At 42.6% G+C, this 18,037-nt stretch overlaps 1 protein-coding gene across 1 annotated transcript in view; it reads left to right on the forward strand.

Moving 5' to 3' along the window:
- Positions 1 to 15,721: 15,721 nt before the first annotated feature.
- The window catches only part of LOC138855068 (protein amalgam-like), a gene marked incomplete at its 5' end in the record, with an annotated part of 36,723 nt that continues 34,407 nt past the window's right edge, over positions 15,722 to 18,037 (forward strand). Inside the window, one exon of the mRNA XM_070102050.1 lies at positions 15,722 to 15,893. Coding sequence (XP_069958151.1) covers positions 15,722 to 15,893 — 172 coding nt within the window. The remainder of the gene's footprint in view (positions 15,894 to 18,037) is intronic.

The raw sequence follows: 18,037 nt of genomic DNA on the forward strand, positions 1-18,037 counted from the left end.
CAGTACAAGAAATGATGGACTATGTAGCAACAAAATGCAAGGAGGCAGAGGAGAGGTTTGTTCCCAAGGGAAACAGAAATAATGGGAAGAACAGAACGAGTCCTTGGTTCAGGCAAAGGTGTAGGGAGGCAAAAACTAGGTGTACTAGAGAATGGAAAAGGTACAGAAGACAGAGAACTCAGGAAAATAAAGAAATCAGCCGAAGAGCCAGAAACGAATATGCACAGATAAGAAGGGAGGCTCAGAGACAATATGAAAATGACATAGCATCAAAAGTAAAGACTGACCCGAAGCTGTTGTACAGCCACATCAGGAGGAAAACAACAGTCAAGGACCAGGTAATCAAACTGAGGAAGGGTGATGGGGAATTCACAAGAAACGACCAAGAGGTATGTCAGGAGCTCAACACAAGATTTAAAGAGGTATTTACAGTGGAAACCAGTAGGACTCCAGGAAATCAGAACAGGGGGGCACACCAGCAATTGCTGGATGAGGTACATATAACCAAGGAGGAGGTGAAGAAGCTGCTATGCGAACTTGACACCTCAAAGGCGGTGGGACCAGACAACATCTCCCCATGGGTCCTTAAAGAGGGAGCAGAGATATTGTGTGAGCCATTGACAAAGATCTTCAACACATCATTTGAAACTGGGCAACTCCCTGAAGTATGGAAAATGGCAAATGTAGTCCCAATTTTTAAAAAGGGAGACAGACATGAGGCACTAATCTACAGACCTGTATCACTAACGTGTATAGCCTAGTTGATCAGGCCCTGATCCATCGGGAGGCCTGGTCATGAACCGGGCCGCGGGGGCGTTGATCCCCGGAATAACCTCCAGGTAACATCCAGGTATAGTATGCAAGGTCATGGAGAAGATCATCAGGAGGAGAGTGGTGGGGCACCTGGAAAGAAACAAGTGTATAATTGACAACCAGCACGGTTTCAGGGAAGGAAAATCCTGTGTCACAAACCTACTCGAGTTTTATGACAAGGTGACAGAAGTAAGACAAGAGAGAGAGGGGTGGATCGACTGCATATTTTTGGACTGCAAGAAGGCCTTCGACACAGTTCCTCACAAGAGGTTACTGCAAAAGCTAGAGGATCAGGCACACATAACAGGAAAGGCACTGCAATGGATCAGAGAATATCTGACAGGGAGGCAACAACGAGTCATGGTACGCGACGAGGTGTCAGAGTGGGCGCCTGTGACAAGCGGGGTTCCACAGGGGTCAGTCCTAGGACCTGTGCTGTTCTTGGTATATGTGAACGACATAACGGAAGGGATAGACTCAGAAGTGTCCTTGTTTGCAGATGATGCGAAGTTAATGAGAAGAATCAAATCGGATGAGGATCAGGCAGGACTACAAAGAGACCTGGACAGGCTACAAGCCTGGTCCAGCAACTGGCTCCTTGAATTTAACCCTGCCAAATGCAAAGTCATGAAGATTGGGGGAGGGCAAAGAAGACCGCAGACACAATATAGTTTAGATGGCCAAAGACTGCAAACCTCACTCAAGGAAAAAGATCTGGGGGTGAGTATAACACCGAGCATATCTCCTGAGGCGCACATCAATCAGATAACTGCTGCAGCATACGGGCGCCTGGCAAACATACGGATAGCGTTCCGATACCTCAGTAAGGATTCGTTTAAGACTCTGTATACCATTTACGTCAGGCCCATACTGGAGTATGCAGCACCAGTTTGGAATCCACACGTAGTAAAGCACGTCAAGAAATTAGAGAAAGTGCAAAGGTTTGCAACAAGACTAGTCTCAGAGCTATGGGGATTGTCCTACGAAGAAAGGTTGAGGGAAATCGGCCTGGCGACACTGGAGGACAGGAGGGTCAGGGGAGACATGATAACGACATATAAAATACTGCGCGGAATAGACAAGGTGGACAAAGACGGGATGTTCCAGAGAAGGGACACAGACACAAGAGGTCACAATTGGAAGTTGAAGACTCGGATGAATCAAAGGGATGTTAGGAAGTATTTCTTCAGTCATAGAGTAGTCAGGCCGTGGAATAGCCTAGAAAGTGACGTAGTGGAGGCGGGAACCATACATAGTTTTAAGGCGAGGTATGATAGAGCTCATGGGGCAGGGAGAGAGAGGACCTAGTAGCAATCAGCGAAGAGGCGGGGCCAGGAGCTGTGACTCGACCCCTGCAACCACAAATAGGCGAGTACAAATAGGTGAGTACACACACACACACACAGAGCTCATGGGGCAGGGAGAGAGAGGACCTAGTAGCAATCAGCGAAGAGGCGGGGCCAGGAGCTTGGACTCGACCCCTGCAACCTCAACTAGGTGAGTACAAAGAAGGGCTATGACTCGACCCCTGCGACCACAATTAGGTGAGTACAGTTAGTTGAGTACAGGAGCTGTGATTCGACCCCTGCAACCACAAATAGGTGAGTACATACACACACTAGGGGTGATATGATAATGTGCAAAATACTGAGGAGCATTGATAGGGTTAACGGGGACAGATTATTGAAGAGGCTGAAAACAGGAATTTGAGGACATAGCTACGAGTTGAAAATATTGTCACAGGTATGTTAGGAAGTATTTCTTCAGGCTCAGTCAGGAAATAGAACGACCTGGATAGTGGAATGGTACAAGCAAGTTAGGGCCAATAAAGACTGGCAGTCAGGATATGTGGGCTAGCAGCAACAGTCTGGTTGACCAGACAAGCAACGAAGAAGCCTGGCCCCAGGCTGGGCTGCAGGAGTAGGAAAAGGCTGGAAACCAATCATAGATCATATTACAGAGGCATGGCCACAGTAAGACGCTGCTTATTGTGGCCACGTTGTTGGAGTGAGAACAAGATAACATTTATGAAGGAATTCAGGAAAACCGGTTAGCAGGACTCGAATCCTGGAGGTAAGAAGGGCAGTGCCTACACTCTGAGAAGGTGGTGATTAACAGTCATTACGGCTGCTGTTGGAGTCGTGTGAGAGTCGACCTCTTGATTGATTGATCTTACTCAAACACAAGTCCTTGTGAGACGACCACCATGAAATTGACTCGACCAAGTCTTTGAAGGAGTTGTTCCGTAGCTCGATCGCTAGCGTGCTCAGCTCACACACAGGTCCAGAGTTCGAATATCCTCTGGTACGGCTGGAAAGCATTAGAGACGTGTTTCCATAAGACACCTGCTGTCCCTGCTCACTCATCAATTTAAAATGGGTACCTGGGTGTTAGTCGACTGGTGTGGGTCGCATCCTGGGACAAAACTAACCTAATTTGCCCGAAATGCTCAGCATAACAAGGGGCTTTCTATACAGTAGTATGTTATTGATGTCAGCTAGACCTGTATACCTTGTACTTGTAGTAAATAAAGATATAAAGAATTGACGCTGCCTCTCTCCAACCTCAGATAAAACCTGTTTAAAATGGTATACAATACCGACAGGTTGTTAGGTAAGACACATATGCAACAGTTAGGCAACTTTATTCCGAAACGTTTCGCCTACACAGTAGGCTTCTTTAGTCGAAGTGTGATTAAGACACATGTGCAACATCTGGGTATCTTTATTGTAGACGTTTCGCCATCCAGTGGCTTTATCAATACAAATTCTAGGACATAACTTGAAGACAGTAGAACTATGTACAGAAGATGAGGTAATCAGTCCCTCAACCTAGGAGTAGGTGCGAAGTGCACCATAGTCGTGGATAATCTGAAGCAGAAGAAAGGAGCCTGGCGCTTATATAGTAACGTCAGGTGTAGCAGACGAGGGCATATTCACTGGTAGGCGGGATTCCCCAGTGGAAGTAGGTCCTTCCCAAAGAGATGGGTTAGTTGTAGTAGTAGTTGTAGTAGTAGTAGTAGTTGTCGTAGTCGTGAAGGTTATGTACATGTCCTCAGAATTAAGATTCCATGATGTTGCAGTGTCTGACAAGTTGTGTACGAATGGTATATAATACCGACAAGATGAGATTAAGACACATGTGCAACATCTGGGTATCTTTATTGTAGACGTTTCGCCATCCAGTGGCTTTATCAATACAAATTCTAGGACATAACTTGAAGACAGTAGAACTATGTACAGAAGATGAGGTAATCAGTCCCTCAACCTAGGAGTAGGTGCGAAGTGCACCATAGTCGTGGATAATCTGAAGGACCTACTTCCACTGGGGAATCCCGCCTACCAGTGAATATGCCCTCGTCTGCTACACCTGACGTTACTATATAAGGGCCAGGCTCCTTTCTTCTGCTTCAGATTATCCACGACTATGGTGCACTTCGCACCTACTCCTAGGTTGAGGGACTGATTACCTCATCTTCTGTACATAGTTCTACTGTCTTCAAGTTATGTCCTAGAATTTGTATTGATAAAGCCACTGGATGGCGAAACGTCTACAATAAAGATACCCAGATGTTGCACATGTGTCTTAATCTCATCTTGTCGGTATTATATACCATTCGTACACAACTTGTCAGACACTGCAACATCATGGAATCTTAATTCTGAGGACATGTACATAACCTTCACGACTACGACAACTACTACTACTACTACAACTACTACTACAACTAACCCATCTCTTTGGGAAGGACCTACTTCCACTGGGGAATCCCGCCTACCAGTGAATATGCCCTCGTCTGCTACACCTGACGTTACTATATAAGCGCCAGGCTCCTTTCTTCTGCTTCAGATTATCCACGACTATGGTGCACTTCGCACCTACTCCTAGGTTGAGGGACTGATTACCTCATCTTCTGTACATAGTTCTACTGTCTTCAGGTTATGTCCTAGAATTTGTATTGATAAAGCCACTGGATGGCGAAACGTCTACAATAAAGATACCCAGATGTTGCACATGTGTCTTAATCTCATCTTGTCGGTATTATATACCATTCGTACACATTTAGTCGAAGTATTTAAGTCTCTGCACTGTCGCTTGATCTTCAGATAGTTCCTGACTATGGAACAGAACTTCTCCAGGCTGAGGGACTGACAACCTCAAATTCTACGACTTCAAGGGTGATGGACTGATTACATAGTCTTCACATCTCTACTGTTCCTGCCTACTTTCTGTATTCGACTGAAGAAGCCTACTGTGTAGGCGAAACGTTTCGGAATAAAGTTGCCTAACTGTTGCATACGTGTCTTACCTAATAAAACCTGTATCCGACCCTGTATATGACCCCTACGGCTTTAGCATTTCTCGTTAATCAAAATTGTGGCCGAGATGGAACACGGCTAAACGTAATAGGTGAAAATGTATTGTACAACGTAGTCACGAAAATTTGCAAATATAAGAAAGCAGAAAAGAAAAATAACAAACTGGTGAATCATGGAAGAAAAAGGAGAGAACGTAGGTAACGAGGACAAATATGTATTGAACATAAACACGAGCACATCAGCAAAGTTGGGGAATTTTCCAGGAAATGAGGCGAAAAATGTATTTGGTAATGTTAGCAGGATTTGTTAGTGAGCTGCGTCATGGTGTGATGGGTTTCTCTCTCTCTCTCTCTCTCTCTCTCTCTCTCTTTACATAAGTATTCACATGGAAATAAATGGTATAAAATACCGACACAATGGAAATATAAACACATATGCAGTATAATGTGATCCTTTATTGACTACGTTTCGCCCACACAGTGGGCTTTTTCAAGTCACAAACAGAACTACCTGGGGTGTAAGTAAGTAAGCAAGTGCAGGTAAGATCCCAATGGGATGAGCGGGGAAGACGAAGAATAGCGCTGGAGAGGAGTGTTCTTAATCGTAGAAATAGAGCCAGGGCTTAACCCAGCAGCTAAGGCGATCGTGGGACAGACTTGGAGAAAAAACGGGAAGAGAGCAAGCTGTGTATGGAACTGAACTTCTCCAGGCTGAGGGACCGACAACCCCAAATTCCACGACCTCAAGGGCGATGGACCGACCACACCGCCCCCACACCTCCACTGCTCCCGCCCACCTTCTGTACTGATGAAGCCTACTGTGTAGGCGAAACGCCCCGGAACAAAGTCGCCCATCTGTTGCCTATATGTCTCACCCACCAGTCTCGTGGTAGGTGAGGTCTTTGAGTCTCGAGAGCTGGAAGTTTCCAGGTCGCAGGAGAGGGCATCAGACATGTGGGAGGTTATTTTAGTAGTTGAGGAGGCAGGTTTGCAATGGAGCCATTTGCAAACTTCTTGAAGCTGCTCCTGGAGAGGTGGTATAGCGTTGTCTTGTTGGAAAAAGTGAAACGAAGAGGCTTGATGAACTCAAGAACTTGCGTGAGTGTGAAGTGAAGAGGTGATTCGCAGGCATACTTGACTGTTCCATCACCGAGGCCTTTGTATAGTTCAGAGCAGGTCATGGTGTCAGCGTTCGAGGGAGAGGTGTAGAAAGTAAGGTTTTTCCAAGAGGGTGTGCTGGAGTCGTCGCTATCTGCTTCGTCGGGGGATTCGTCAGGAAATTCTTGTTCAATTGTTTCTACAGTGATTGTGTCAAGAGGAGGCTGGGAGTCTAGAGTATTTGCGGTCTGGCTGGTTGTTGGTGGTTGTTGAGAGGTGGCAGTGGTCACTGGGCGTGGTTCAGGAGTGTTTTTTGGGGCAGAGTTAGGATTTGGGCCTGAAGTTGATGTGAAGTTAGCGATGTTTGGGATAATCTTGAGGAAGTCCTGTGATGTTGGCGAGTCAGGAAAGTTGAATGACGGCATGTTGTTAAGACGGAATAGTTCGTTAATTGTAGTGTTGAATGTGCCTGGGTTTGCTGCATTTGCAAGGTGTGCATACATCATGCAGTACAACACCTTAGAGGGAGCAGCGTCAGGGAGTGCAGAAAGGAAATTGCTGGATAGAGATGACTGCTGTGTGGCTTGTAGAATTCTGGTGGTGTCCGACTGGAGTTTTGAAATGGCGGTGTATGTCGGCGATTTGGGACTATTCTTCTTGGTTTCTTCTTTAATTTTTTTCGACATTACTTCTTTTCGTAGTGGGCATTTTGCTGCAAGGGTATGATGAGTACCCTTGCAGTTAAGACATGTTGGAGTGGCATTGGTGGTGGTGCAGGCTTTGAAGTTATGACCTTCTTTTCCACAGGTAGAACAGAACTTTTTGTCTTTAATGGGGCAGTCCTTTGTTGAATGTTGATAAGAGTAACAGTTCCAACAGGGAGACATGGGCAAAACGTTCAGGTTCAATGTGGCGTGGATGTATGTGGTAATATGAGATAGCTAGTCCATTAGCGAGTGCTTGGGTAGCCATATCTATGTTTGAAAAGGTGATTTTGATCATAGATGAGGCATTGGGAATTCGTGTGATGGTGTCTACAGAGGCCCAGGTGTTTTGGTCTTCGATAGAGGTCTTCAGTTCATCCGTTGGAATAGATGTGATTATCTTATCCAATTGTTTAACAAAAACTGAACGTTTCGCCAGCAAGGAGGGAGACGGTGATATGATGAATTGACGGTCCCGTAATGTGTTCATTGCAGTGTCGTCCATAAGTTTAGCTGCTTCATTGTCGTCGGTGCAAACGACAATAAAGGAATCCTTGAGTGAGTGAATCGCTGTGAATTTGAGATGTAGGCAGGTCCTCATAGCGGCAGCAAGTAATAGTTTAGTGGAATCATTTATAACACCACTGGCTGGTTTGATTTTAACACGATGTGCGAACATTGTCGAACAGGTAGAGGTTACCCTCCCCAACGGGAATCGTAGGGAGGCATCCTCCTTAAGCATGATACAAAGTTGTTTTCTCTCATCTGTTTATTCCCTGTCTGAGGCACCTTTCATGGCACATTTACTTTATAAAACTCTCATAACCATCTATGAAAGCTGTATATGCAGAATTTTTTCATGTTTGTGGGGATAAATTGATCCAACAAACGGTGTCATCATGGCCGTTTTCCACGTTGAGAGAAAGTTTTTTCACCCCAAAAGAAATTTTTTTTTTCACCATTTTTGGCCAATTTTCAAAATTCAATAAAATCACACTAGGCATACTATTTTCAATGCTGATTCAGAATATACACTTAAAAATATAAAATGACATCATTTTAGCATCATATGAGGTCTTAATTTCCAGGTAATTCCTATTGGAGGAAGCTAATATTTTCATTAAGACTATTATGCTAAATAACTAAAAATCATGAAAAATATCTAAAAATAACCAAGTTATCAACAGTAACAAGAAATGACTAAAATTTAAGAGAAATAACAAAGAATTTGGAAAAATAACCATAAATTATGAAAAATAAACATTACCCCAAAAAATCACTCCATTTGAACTACTATTGATGCTACTTAAGAATATGCACTTAAAAACATAAAAAGAGGTAGTTTGTGCCCAGAGAGTAAAGCACCTTCAGCATAGTGGGCCACTCTCCCTACAGTGTATCTCTTTCAGCATAAATTGCGAGGATATATTTCCCTTTTCAGAATTTTCTGTGATACAACCCTATATGACTTGAAATTAAGTAAGTTTATTCAGGCATAGGTACACATAAAAAAAGTTATATAAATTATCATGTATAGCAGTGGTTCCCAAACTGGGGGTAAATTACCCCCTGGGGGTAATTTAACCATTTTTGGGGGGTAATGGAGGGGTGACAGAAAAAAAGTTATGAATTCTGAAAATCAAGAAAACAATGCAGTACCTGGTATGAGGATTATTGTTAACTTTGTCTTAGTATATAAAGTTGTAAAGTAAACCTATTATAAGTAAGTAATAAAGTTAAACCAAATAACAATAAACATCAAAAACTAATATACAGTGGACCCCCGCATAGCGACCTTAATCCGTGCAAGAGGGCTGGCTGTTATGCGAAATGTTCGGTATGCGAATGAATTTTCCCCATAAGAAATAATGGAAATCAAATTAATCCGTGCAAGACACCCAAAAGTATGAAAAAAAATTTTTTTACCACAGGAAATGTTAATTTTAATACACACAAACTGAAAAAGGCATGCACAATTACATGACACTTACTTTTATTGAAGATCTGGTGATGATTGATGGGATGGGAGGAGGGGAGAGAGAGTGTTAGTGTTTAGAAGGGGAATCCCCTTCCATTAAGACTTGAGGTGTCGAGTCCTTTTCTGGGGTTACTTCCCTTCTTCTTTTAATGCCACTAGGACCAGCTTCAGAGTCACTGGACTTCTTTCGCACAACATATCTGTCCATAGTGGCCTGTACCTCTCGTTCCTTTATGATTTGTCTAAAGTGGTTCACAACATTGTCATTGTAACAGTCACCAGCACGGCTTGCAATAGCTGTGTGAGGGTGATTTTCATCAAAAAAGGTTTGCACTTCAAGCCATTTTGCACACATTTCCTTAATCTTTGTAGTAGGCAATTCCTTCAATTTCTCTCTCCCCTCCTTTGAACCAGTTTCCCCAGGTCTGGCCTCTTGCTCTTGAAGTTGATCTATCAGCTCATCAGTGGTTAGTTCTTCATTGTCCTCCTCCACCAACTCTTCCACATCCTCCCCACTAACCTCCAACCCCAAGGACTTCCCCAATGCCACAATTGATTCCTCAACTGGTATACTCCTCTCAGGGTTAGCCTCAAACCCTTCAAAATCCCTTTTGTCTACACATTCTGGCCACAGTTTCTTCCAAGCAGAGTTCAAGGTCTTCTTAGTCACTCCCTCCCAAGCCTTACCTATAAGGTTTATACAATTGAGGATATTAAAGTGATCTCTCCAAAACTCTCTTAGAGTCAGTTGAGTTTCTGAGGTCACTACAAAGCACCTTTCAAACAGAGCTTTTGTGTACAGTTTTTTGAAGTTTGCAATAACCTGCTGGTCCATGGGCTGCAGGAGAGGAGTGGTATTAGGAGGCAAAAACTTCACCTTAATGAAGCTCATGTCCCCATAAAGTCGCTCTGCCACGTCTGTAGGATGACCAGGGGCATTGTCTAACACCAGGAGGCACTTAAGTTCTAATTTCTTTTCAGTTAGGTAATCTTTGACATTGGGGGCAAATGCATGGTGTAACCAGTTATAGAAAAAGTCCCTAGTGACCCATGCCTTACTGTTTGATCTCCACAGCACACACAAATTATCCTTGAGGACATTCTTTTGCCTGAACGCTCTGGGAGTTTCAGAGTGATACACTAATAAAGGCTTAACTTTGCAATCACCACTAGCATTGGAACACATCAACAAAGTAAGCCTGTCTTTCATAGGCTTATGTCCTGGGAGTGCCTTTTCTTCCTGAGTAATGTAGGTCCTGCTTGGCATTTTCTTCCAAAACAGGCCTGTTTCATCACAATTAAACACTTGTTCAGGTTTCAGTCCTTCAGTTTCTATGTACTCCTTGAATTCCTGCACATATTTTTCAGCCGCTTTGTGGTCCGAACTGGCAGCCTCACCATGCCGTATCACACTATGTATGCCACTACGCTTCTTAAATCTCTCAAACCAACCTTTGCTGGCCTTAAATTCACTCACATCATCACTAGTTGCAGGCCTTTTTTTAATTAAATCCTCATGCAACTTCCTAGCCTTTTCGCTTATGATAGCTTGAGAAACGCTATCTCCTGCTAGCTGTTTTTCATTTATCCACACCAATAAGAGTCTCTCAACATCTTCCATCACTTGCGATCTCTGTTTCGAAAACACAGTTAAACCTTTGGCAAGAACAGCTTCCTTGATTGCCTTTCTGTTGCCCACAATAGTAGAGATGGTTGATTTGGGTTTCTTGTACAACCTGACCAGGTCGGTGATACGCACTCCACTTTCATACTTATCAATGATCTCTTTCTTCATCTCTATTGGAATTCTAACCCTTATTGCTGTAGGGTTGGAACTAGAAGCTTTCTTGGGGCCCATGGTCACTTATTTTCCAGAAACAGCACCGAAAACACTGTAATAATACGAAATATTCCGATTGTATGCTTGAATGTTACCGCGGAGGCTGGCTGGTAAACAATGCCACCGGCGGAACATATGAGGCTGGCTCAGGCCGCACATTGGACGCGTCTCGGACGAAGGGCGCTGAGCGGGTTTTTGGGCGGTATGCGAGGCAAAATTTTAGCGATCAAAGCGTCCGGTATGCGGATTGTCCGTTATGCAAGGCGTCCGGTATGCGGGGGTCCACTGTACAGTATTAGAAAAGAAGAAATATAAAGCTAAGTGTGTGGAAACCCAAAAGTATTTTGACAAGTATGCTTCAGGACAAAAGTCACTCAGTAGCCCAGATCGACCTGTCCAGTACGCGTCACTCACTTCCTGAGGCTGCCTCTATTTCACACTGTCAGTTTATCTGTGAGCATCAGCTGAGGTAGACATAAGCTGGTATGTATGTGTACTGCCCTGTGCAGTATATAGTTAGTATTTACCCACTGTTACTGTGAATTTGTAGCTATTATTAATTTTATATATAATGTATGTGTGGTTCTTACGTTTTCAATGGTTTTGCTAGGATTAGCAGAGTATGCGAGGCTGTATACGTTCACGTTTAGCCATATATATCAATAATAACAACATTTTGTGAAAGGGGTAACATGCTTTATGTGGCATGTTAAATTGGGTAACAAGCTGAAAAAGTTTGGGAACCACTGATGTATAGCATATGTCTAGATTACCTACGATAACCCTAAAAAGACGGACAGTGTGACTTATTTCCATTGGGATCCTTTTCCTGGTTTGTAGAATACAAATACGTACATGTAATGCTTAGAATTGTTTTGATTTATTTTTGCTGGTTTCTTTATGACCTTAAATTAGTCATGATACTGAGGCAGGCCACTAATGCTGGTAATAAATTGTTGAGACAACAACAACATTTAATGTTGGCTTCCAGCATTAAATGTTGTTTCTGTCTCAACAAATGCTTCCAACATGCTTGTATGAATAAAAATAAAAATATACGATCCTTCATAATCATTATAGAAGGACTTCAACCCTTAGTTCATCTCCAAGGATGTCTTCTCTATCAGCTACAGTTGCTGAATACGACTTGACAGAACATGAACATTATTTTACACTTTTTATTACAACAGCCTGTGTACATCATGGAATAAATACGGTATTTCTTGTGCAAATTTTTATTTTGGAGATAATGAAAATCTTTGGTAGAATTACCTGAAGTTTACCTGGAGAGAGTTCCGGGGGTCAACGCCCCCGCGGCCCGGTCTGTGACCAGGCCTCCTGGTGGATCAGAGCCTGATCAACCAGGCTGTTGCTGCTGGCTGCACGCAAACCAACGTACGAGCCACAGCCCGGCTGATCAGGAACTGACTTTAGGGGCTTGTCCAGTGCCAGCTTGAAGACTGCCAGGGGTCTGTTGGTAATCCCCCTTATGTGTGCTGGGAGGCAGTTGAACAGTCTCGGGCCCCTGACACTTATTGTATGGTCTCTTAACGTGCTAGTGACACCCCTGCTTTTCATTGGGGGGATGGTGCATCGTCTGCCAAGTCTTTTGCTTTCGTAGTGAGTGATTTTCGTGTGCAAGTTCGGTACTAGTCCCTCTAGGATTTTCCAGGTGTATATAATCATGTATCTCTCCCGCCTGCGTTCCAGGGAATACAGGTTTAGGAACCTCAAGCGCTCCCAGTAATTGAGGTGTTTTATCTCCGTTATGCACGCCGTGAAGGTTCTCTGTACATTTTCTAGGTCAGCAATTTCACCTGCCTTGAAAGGTGCTGTTAGTGTGCAGCAATATTCCAGCCTAGATAGAACAAGTGACCTGAAGTGTGTCATCATGGGCTTGGCCTCCCTAGTTTTGAAGGTTCTCATTATCCATCCTGTCATTTTTCTAGCAGATGCGATTGATACAATGTAATGGTCCTTGAAGGTGAGATCCTCCGACATGATCACTCCCAGGTCTTTGACGTTGGTGTTTCGCTCTATTTTGTGGCCAGAATTTGTTTTGTACTCTGATGAAGATTTAATTTCCTCATGTTTACCATATCTGAGTAATTGAAATTTCTCATCGTTGAACTTCATATTGTTTTCTGCAGCCCACTGAAAGATTTGGTTGATGTCCGCCTGGAGCTTTGCAGTGTCTGCAATGGAAGACACTGTCATGCAGATTCGGGTGTCATCTGCAAAGGAAGACACGGTGCTGTGGCTGACATCCTTGTCTATGTCAGATATGAGGATGAGGAACAAGATGAGAGCGAGTACTGTGCCTTGTGGAACAGAGCTTTTCACCGTAGCTGTCTCGGACTTTACTCTGTTGACGACTACTCTCTGTGTTCTGTTAGTGAGGAAATTATAGATCTATCGACCGACTTTTCCTGTAATTCCTTTAGCACGCATTTTGTTCGCTATTACACCATGGTCACACTTGTCGAAGGCTTTTGCAAAGTCTGTATATATTACATCTGCATTCTTTTTGTCTTCTAGTGCATTTAGGACCTTGTCGTAGTGATCCAATAGTTGAGACAGACAGGAGCGACCTGTTCTAAACCCATGTTGCCCTGGGTTGTGTAACTGATGGGTTTCTAGATGGGTGGTGATCTTGCTTCTTAGGACCCTTTCAAAGATTTTTATGATATGGGATGTTAGTGCTATTGGTCTGTAGTTCTTTGCTGTTGCTTTACTGCCCCCTTTGTGGAGTGGGGCTATGTCTGTTGTTTTTAGTAACTGTGGGACGACCCCCGTGTCCATGCTCCCTCTCCATAGGATGGAAAAGGCTCGTGATAGGGGCTTCTTGCAGTTCTTGATGAACACAGAGTTCCATGAGTCTGGCCCTGGGGCAGAGTGCATGGGCATGTCATTTATCGCCTGTTCGAAGTCATTTGGCGTCAGGATAACATCGGATACAGGAAGTATGTTAGGTAAAAGGACTCAAGTGCAACTAATGTGACATTTTATTGTGGAGAGCAAAACATTGCCACAATAAAATGTCACATTAATTGCAATTGTGTCCTTTTACCTAACATGACGAAAATCGCTCGGGTATCGATTAGTTAATGTTAGGTTCGGTAAGGTAATGTAATATTGTTTGGTTAGGTTATTACATAACCTGACAACTCCATCTGTCTTTGTTCACATTTAGTTCAGTTACGAGACGTCCCTCAGTGTATGGTCTGACCTAAATAAAGGTACTGAACTTATTTTACTCCAGGAATGATTACATGTTACATGATTTATGTAGGTTATATGTATTAAAAAGTGTAAAATAATGACTGAATTTCACAGAGTAGTAGTTAACTACTATAATTTTTTCTTTATTTGATAACTGTTAGTAATGTCACACTGTCTAGAAACCACAAACTACATTTTAAGTAGCAAATATAACATAAGAACATAAGAAAGGAGGAACACTGCAGCAGGCCTGTTGGCCCATACTAGGCAGGTCCTTTACAATTCATCCCACTAACAAACATTTGACCAACCCAATTTTCAATGCTACCCAAGAAATAAGCTCTGATGTGCAAGTCCCACTCAAATCCAACCCCTCCCACTCATGTACTTATCCAACCTAAATTTGAAACTACCCAAAGTCCTAGCCTCAATAACCCAACTAGGTAGACTGTTCCACTCATCAACTACCCTATTTCCAATAACCTACAATCTCACTTTCCCTCACCACCTTCCTCTCCACACTTACACCTACTGACTCCCTACATTTCTCCTCAAAAGTCAAAGATTTATTTCCACATAATACAATATTTGTACAGAGATGGGTGACATTTGTCTGTGCATACAGAAAGCCCATGGCTATGCAGAGCATAACCATGGTATTACAACCCAGGAATCCAAATGGCCTGTTATCCCGGGTGTAATGGGAGCAAAATAAACACAGCAGAAAAAGTTTAGACTTATATTATCCTTCACCAATTTAGAACAGCAATATGTACACTATGTACAGTGATAAGTATAGTGCACTCCACGGTAAGCAAGGCAGAAATAGAAGCCACAAGATAGCAGACCGTGCTTCAACCAGCTCTAGAATGGGAATGACAAGGGCAGACAGGAGAGCGGTACCCACATAACCTCTGCGATTGCCAAAACCATCTTCTTATATTGGCTAGAACCTGTTCACTAGTTGAACGACGGGGCCCCATCATCAACTCTTAGCAACCTGGTTCGCTGGTTGGGGGAGATAGCCTGTAAATGAGGGTGTGTACATGCGCCGAATAAAGGTTACGTACTCTTTGCATGCCACACATGGCAATAATTTTCATTTGCTTATATATAAGGACATTTTAAAGGTAGTATACAAACAACAAATTTAGGCATTAAAATACACACTCTCCTCACTTAGCGACATAATTGTTTACCAACGCCTCAGACAGACTTAAGACGGGCTCTCTGACCAGTATGCATGCCTAAATAATGTACATCAGAGCTGATTTCTTCTATTCTGTTTATTACAATATGCAGTACACTACTGTATAAATACAGTGGACCTCCGGTTTACGATATTATTTCATTCCAGAAGTATGTTCAGGTGCCAGTACTGAACGAATTTGTTCCCATAAGGAATATTGTGAAGTAGATTAGTCCATTTCAGACCCCCAAACATACACGTATAAACGCACTTACATAAATACACTTACATAATTGGTCACATAGGGAGCTGATCGTAAAGCAGGGGTCCACTGTATTTAAAAATGTACCAGAAATGTTATAAATGATGCAAAGGTGACATAAAAATAATATCAGATAGTTGTCACAAACCCACTACCATTACAGTATGCTCCTCACTTAATGACGAACTCTTTACCAACGCGGTCTTAGGAATGGAACTCCGTCGTTAAGTTAGGAGAGGCTGCATTATCTTCCTCACAGCTGTACCAGCTACCTTCCTATTCTAACCTCTTTCTCTTTCCTTCACAGGCCTTGCACACCCTGAGCCTGAGGAGAGTACTTACGATGACTATGAGTATGAGGAGGAGCCTGTCGAGTATGGAGAACCTCCTGACTTTCCAGTGGGACCTCAGCACCTGGTGGCCAAGGAAGGGGAAACCATCAACATACCCTGCCAGACCTCTGCTGACAGTGAGTGTATTTTAACTGAAGATTAAAAGGGGCAGTACTTTGACCTGAACAATACACAAATAACCCACACATTAAATGGCCACACACTAGTGTGACTAGTTAATGGTCTGTGTTGGACTGAAACGTCATCATAAATTTCTTTCTCGTGTGTGGGTGTGTTATTTGTGTAATATTCTTAACTGGTTTTACTTGGAGTGGGCTAAAGCTCATGGGCATGCCTTGAGTTTTTAGATTGAGTGATGTTAGTTTCTAGTTACAGAAGCAGAGCTTTGGGGTTGTTCTTGTGTGTGCACACACTTGTATATTCATGTGCATACATGCTTGTGCTTATGTTTTTGTGTGCACACACTTGCAATTCCCTATTTGTATTACAGGAGCAGAGCTATTCTTGTTGTGTTCCATCTTCAATAATTTATTACTTTTTTTATTTTCCAATGGATGAAGCATTTATTACATCCTCTCATAATTCATTCCATTGAGCTATACTGTGAAGAAAAACTTCTTTTATCTTTTTGGCTCCACTTTTTTCTCAACTTACAACTGTAGTCTCTTGTTATCCCTGTTGCAAGTACAAAATCCTCCATGGCCTTTTATATGTGGTTATACTGTCCGATCTCTCTCCTACTGGCGACCGTGGGATGTTTAATGCTTTCAGCCTTTCATTATATGTAGCTCATGTATTTTAATACCTAAGTAACCCTCACAAGTCAGACCAAAATGTCATCCTGTGTGTGGGTTATTTGTGTATTATTCCAGTCATGGTATTGTGCCTTACTGTTCTTCATATATTTATACTCTGGTAATTAACTTTGTAGCTCTTCTTTGGACTTTCTCCAATTTATTCATGTATTTTTTCAAGGTGTGAGTTCTACAACTCTGCTACACATTCCAATTTTTGGCCTAATATACATGTATGTTATAAACACTTGTTTTAAAATTTTTTCATCTATTTAACATCCAAATATTTGTTTTAACATTTCTTCATCTATTTAATGTCCAGATATTATCCTACCCTTGCACATTTGTTGACAAGACAAAAAGTTATACATACTTACCTGTCAGCTCAAAGCAGGATGTCTCAGGATTCTCTGTGGCTTCTGGCTGCATTCTGATTGCCTTCTGATCTTGCATATGTAAGTTTATTTAGGCACAGGTACACATAAGTACAGTTATTATCATACATAGTGTAAGTTACCTACAATAACCCAAATAACTCAGAGTAACATATTTCCATTGGGTTCCTTGTGTGATGGATGGTTTTTGTGTCCATGGTCCCCCTGCACTGTGTGGTCTTGGGTCACGTTTGTCAAGACATTTTTGGCTACTGACAACTTAATGTGGGCAAGAGCAAGTCACTGACATAAACATTTGCAGAGATCATTAGATTACATAAGGCAGACCATGAAATGAAGGAAATTGTAGAAGCCAGCAATGTTTGTGTGTCCAGTGACGACCTGGTTGCATCAGTTCCTCCAATGTTCATGACATGCCCACACCAAAAACATGTTCCAGGAAGCCTAGAAAAATATCCTTACTAACGTTAACTGTAATATACCTAATTTGCCTGAATCTTTCACTTGATGTGGCGCTCCTTGCCCCACACAAAATCTGTTGTCCAGTAACTTCGCCACTGTGAGATACCCTTTTGTGGCTGGCCAGGAAACTCCCGAGACTTGAACCCCATTGAAAATCTCAGGGCTGATATAGAGAGAAATTACTAGGGGAGGAACGTCAGGCCACTTCTCCAGCTTAAGGATGCGAGTTGTGAGTTGAGGGAGAATTTACCGCATGAAATCCTGAAGAATGTGTATCAGTCACTTCCTAGATGGTTGAAAGATGTCCTAATGTGCAAATAGACGACCTATTTTGTGGTCTTGATTTAGAGGGAAGGTCAGCATACTTAACCCTTTCAGGGTCCAAGGCCAAAATCTGAAGTCACGCACCAGTGTCCAAGAAATTTTGAAAAAAAAAAAAATTATTTTTTCTTACAGAATTAAAGAGCATATTTTTGTGAAGGTAATAAAACAAAAAAAATTAGAATCTGATCAGTACTTACCGAGATACAGTGCCAAGAAGTTTGTAGAAAATGATGTGGTGGCGGCAACATCGACGAATTCCACATACGCGTATTATATTATTTTGTT

This window comes from Cherax quadricarinatus, chromosome 79, assembly GCF_038502225.1.
Source record: "Cherax quadricarinatus isolate ZL_2023a chromosome 79, ASM3850222v1, whole genome shotgun sequence".
In the NCBI taxonomy this organism is placed as follows: Eukaryota; Metazoa; Arthropoda; class Malacostraca; order Decapoda; family Parastacidae; genus Cherax; species Cherax quadricarinatus.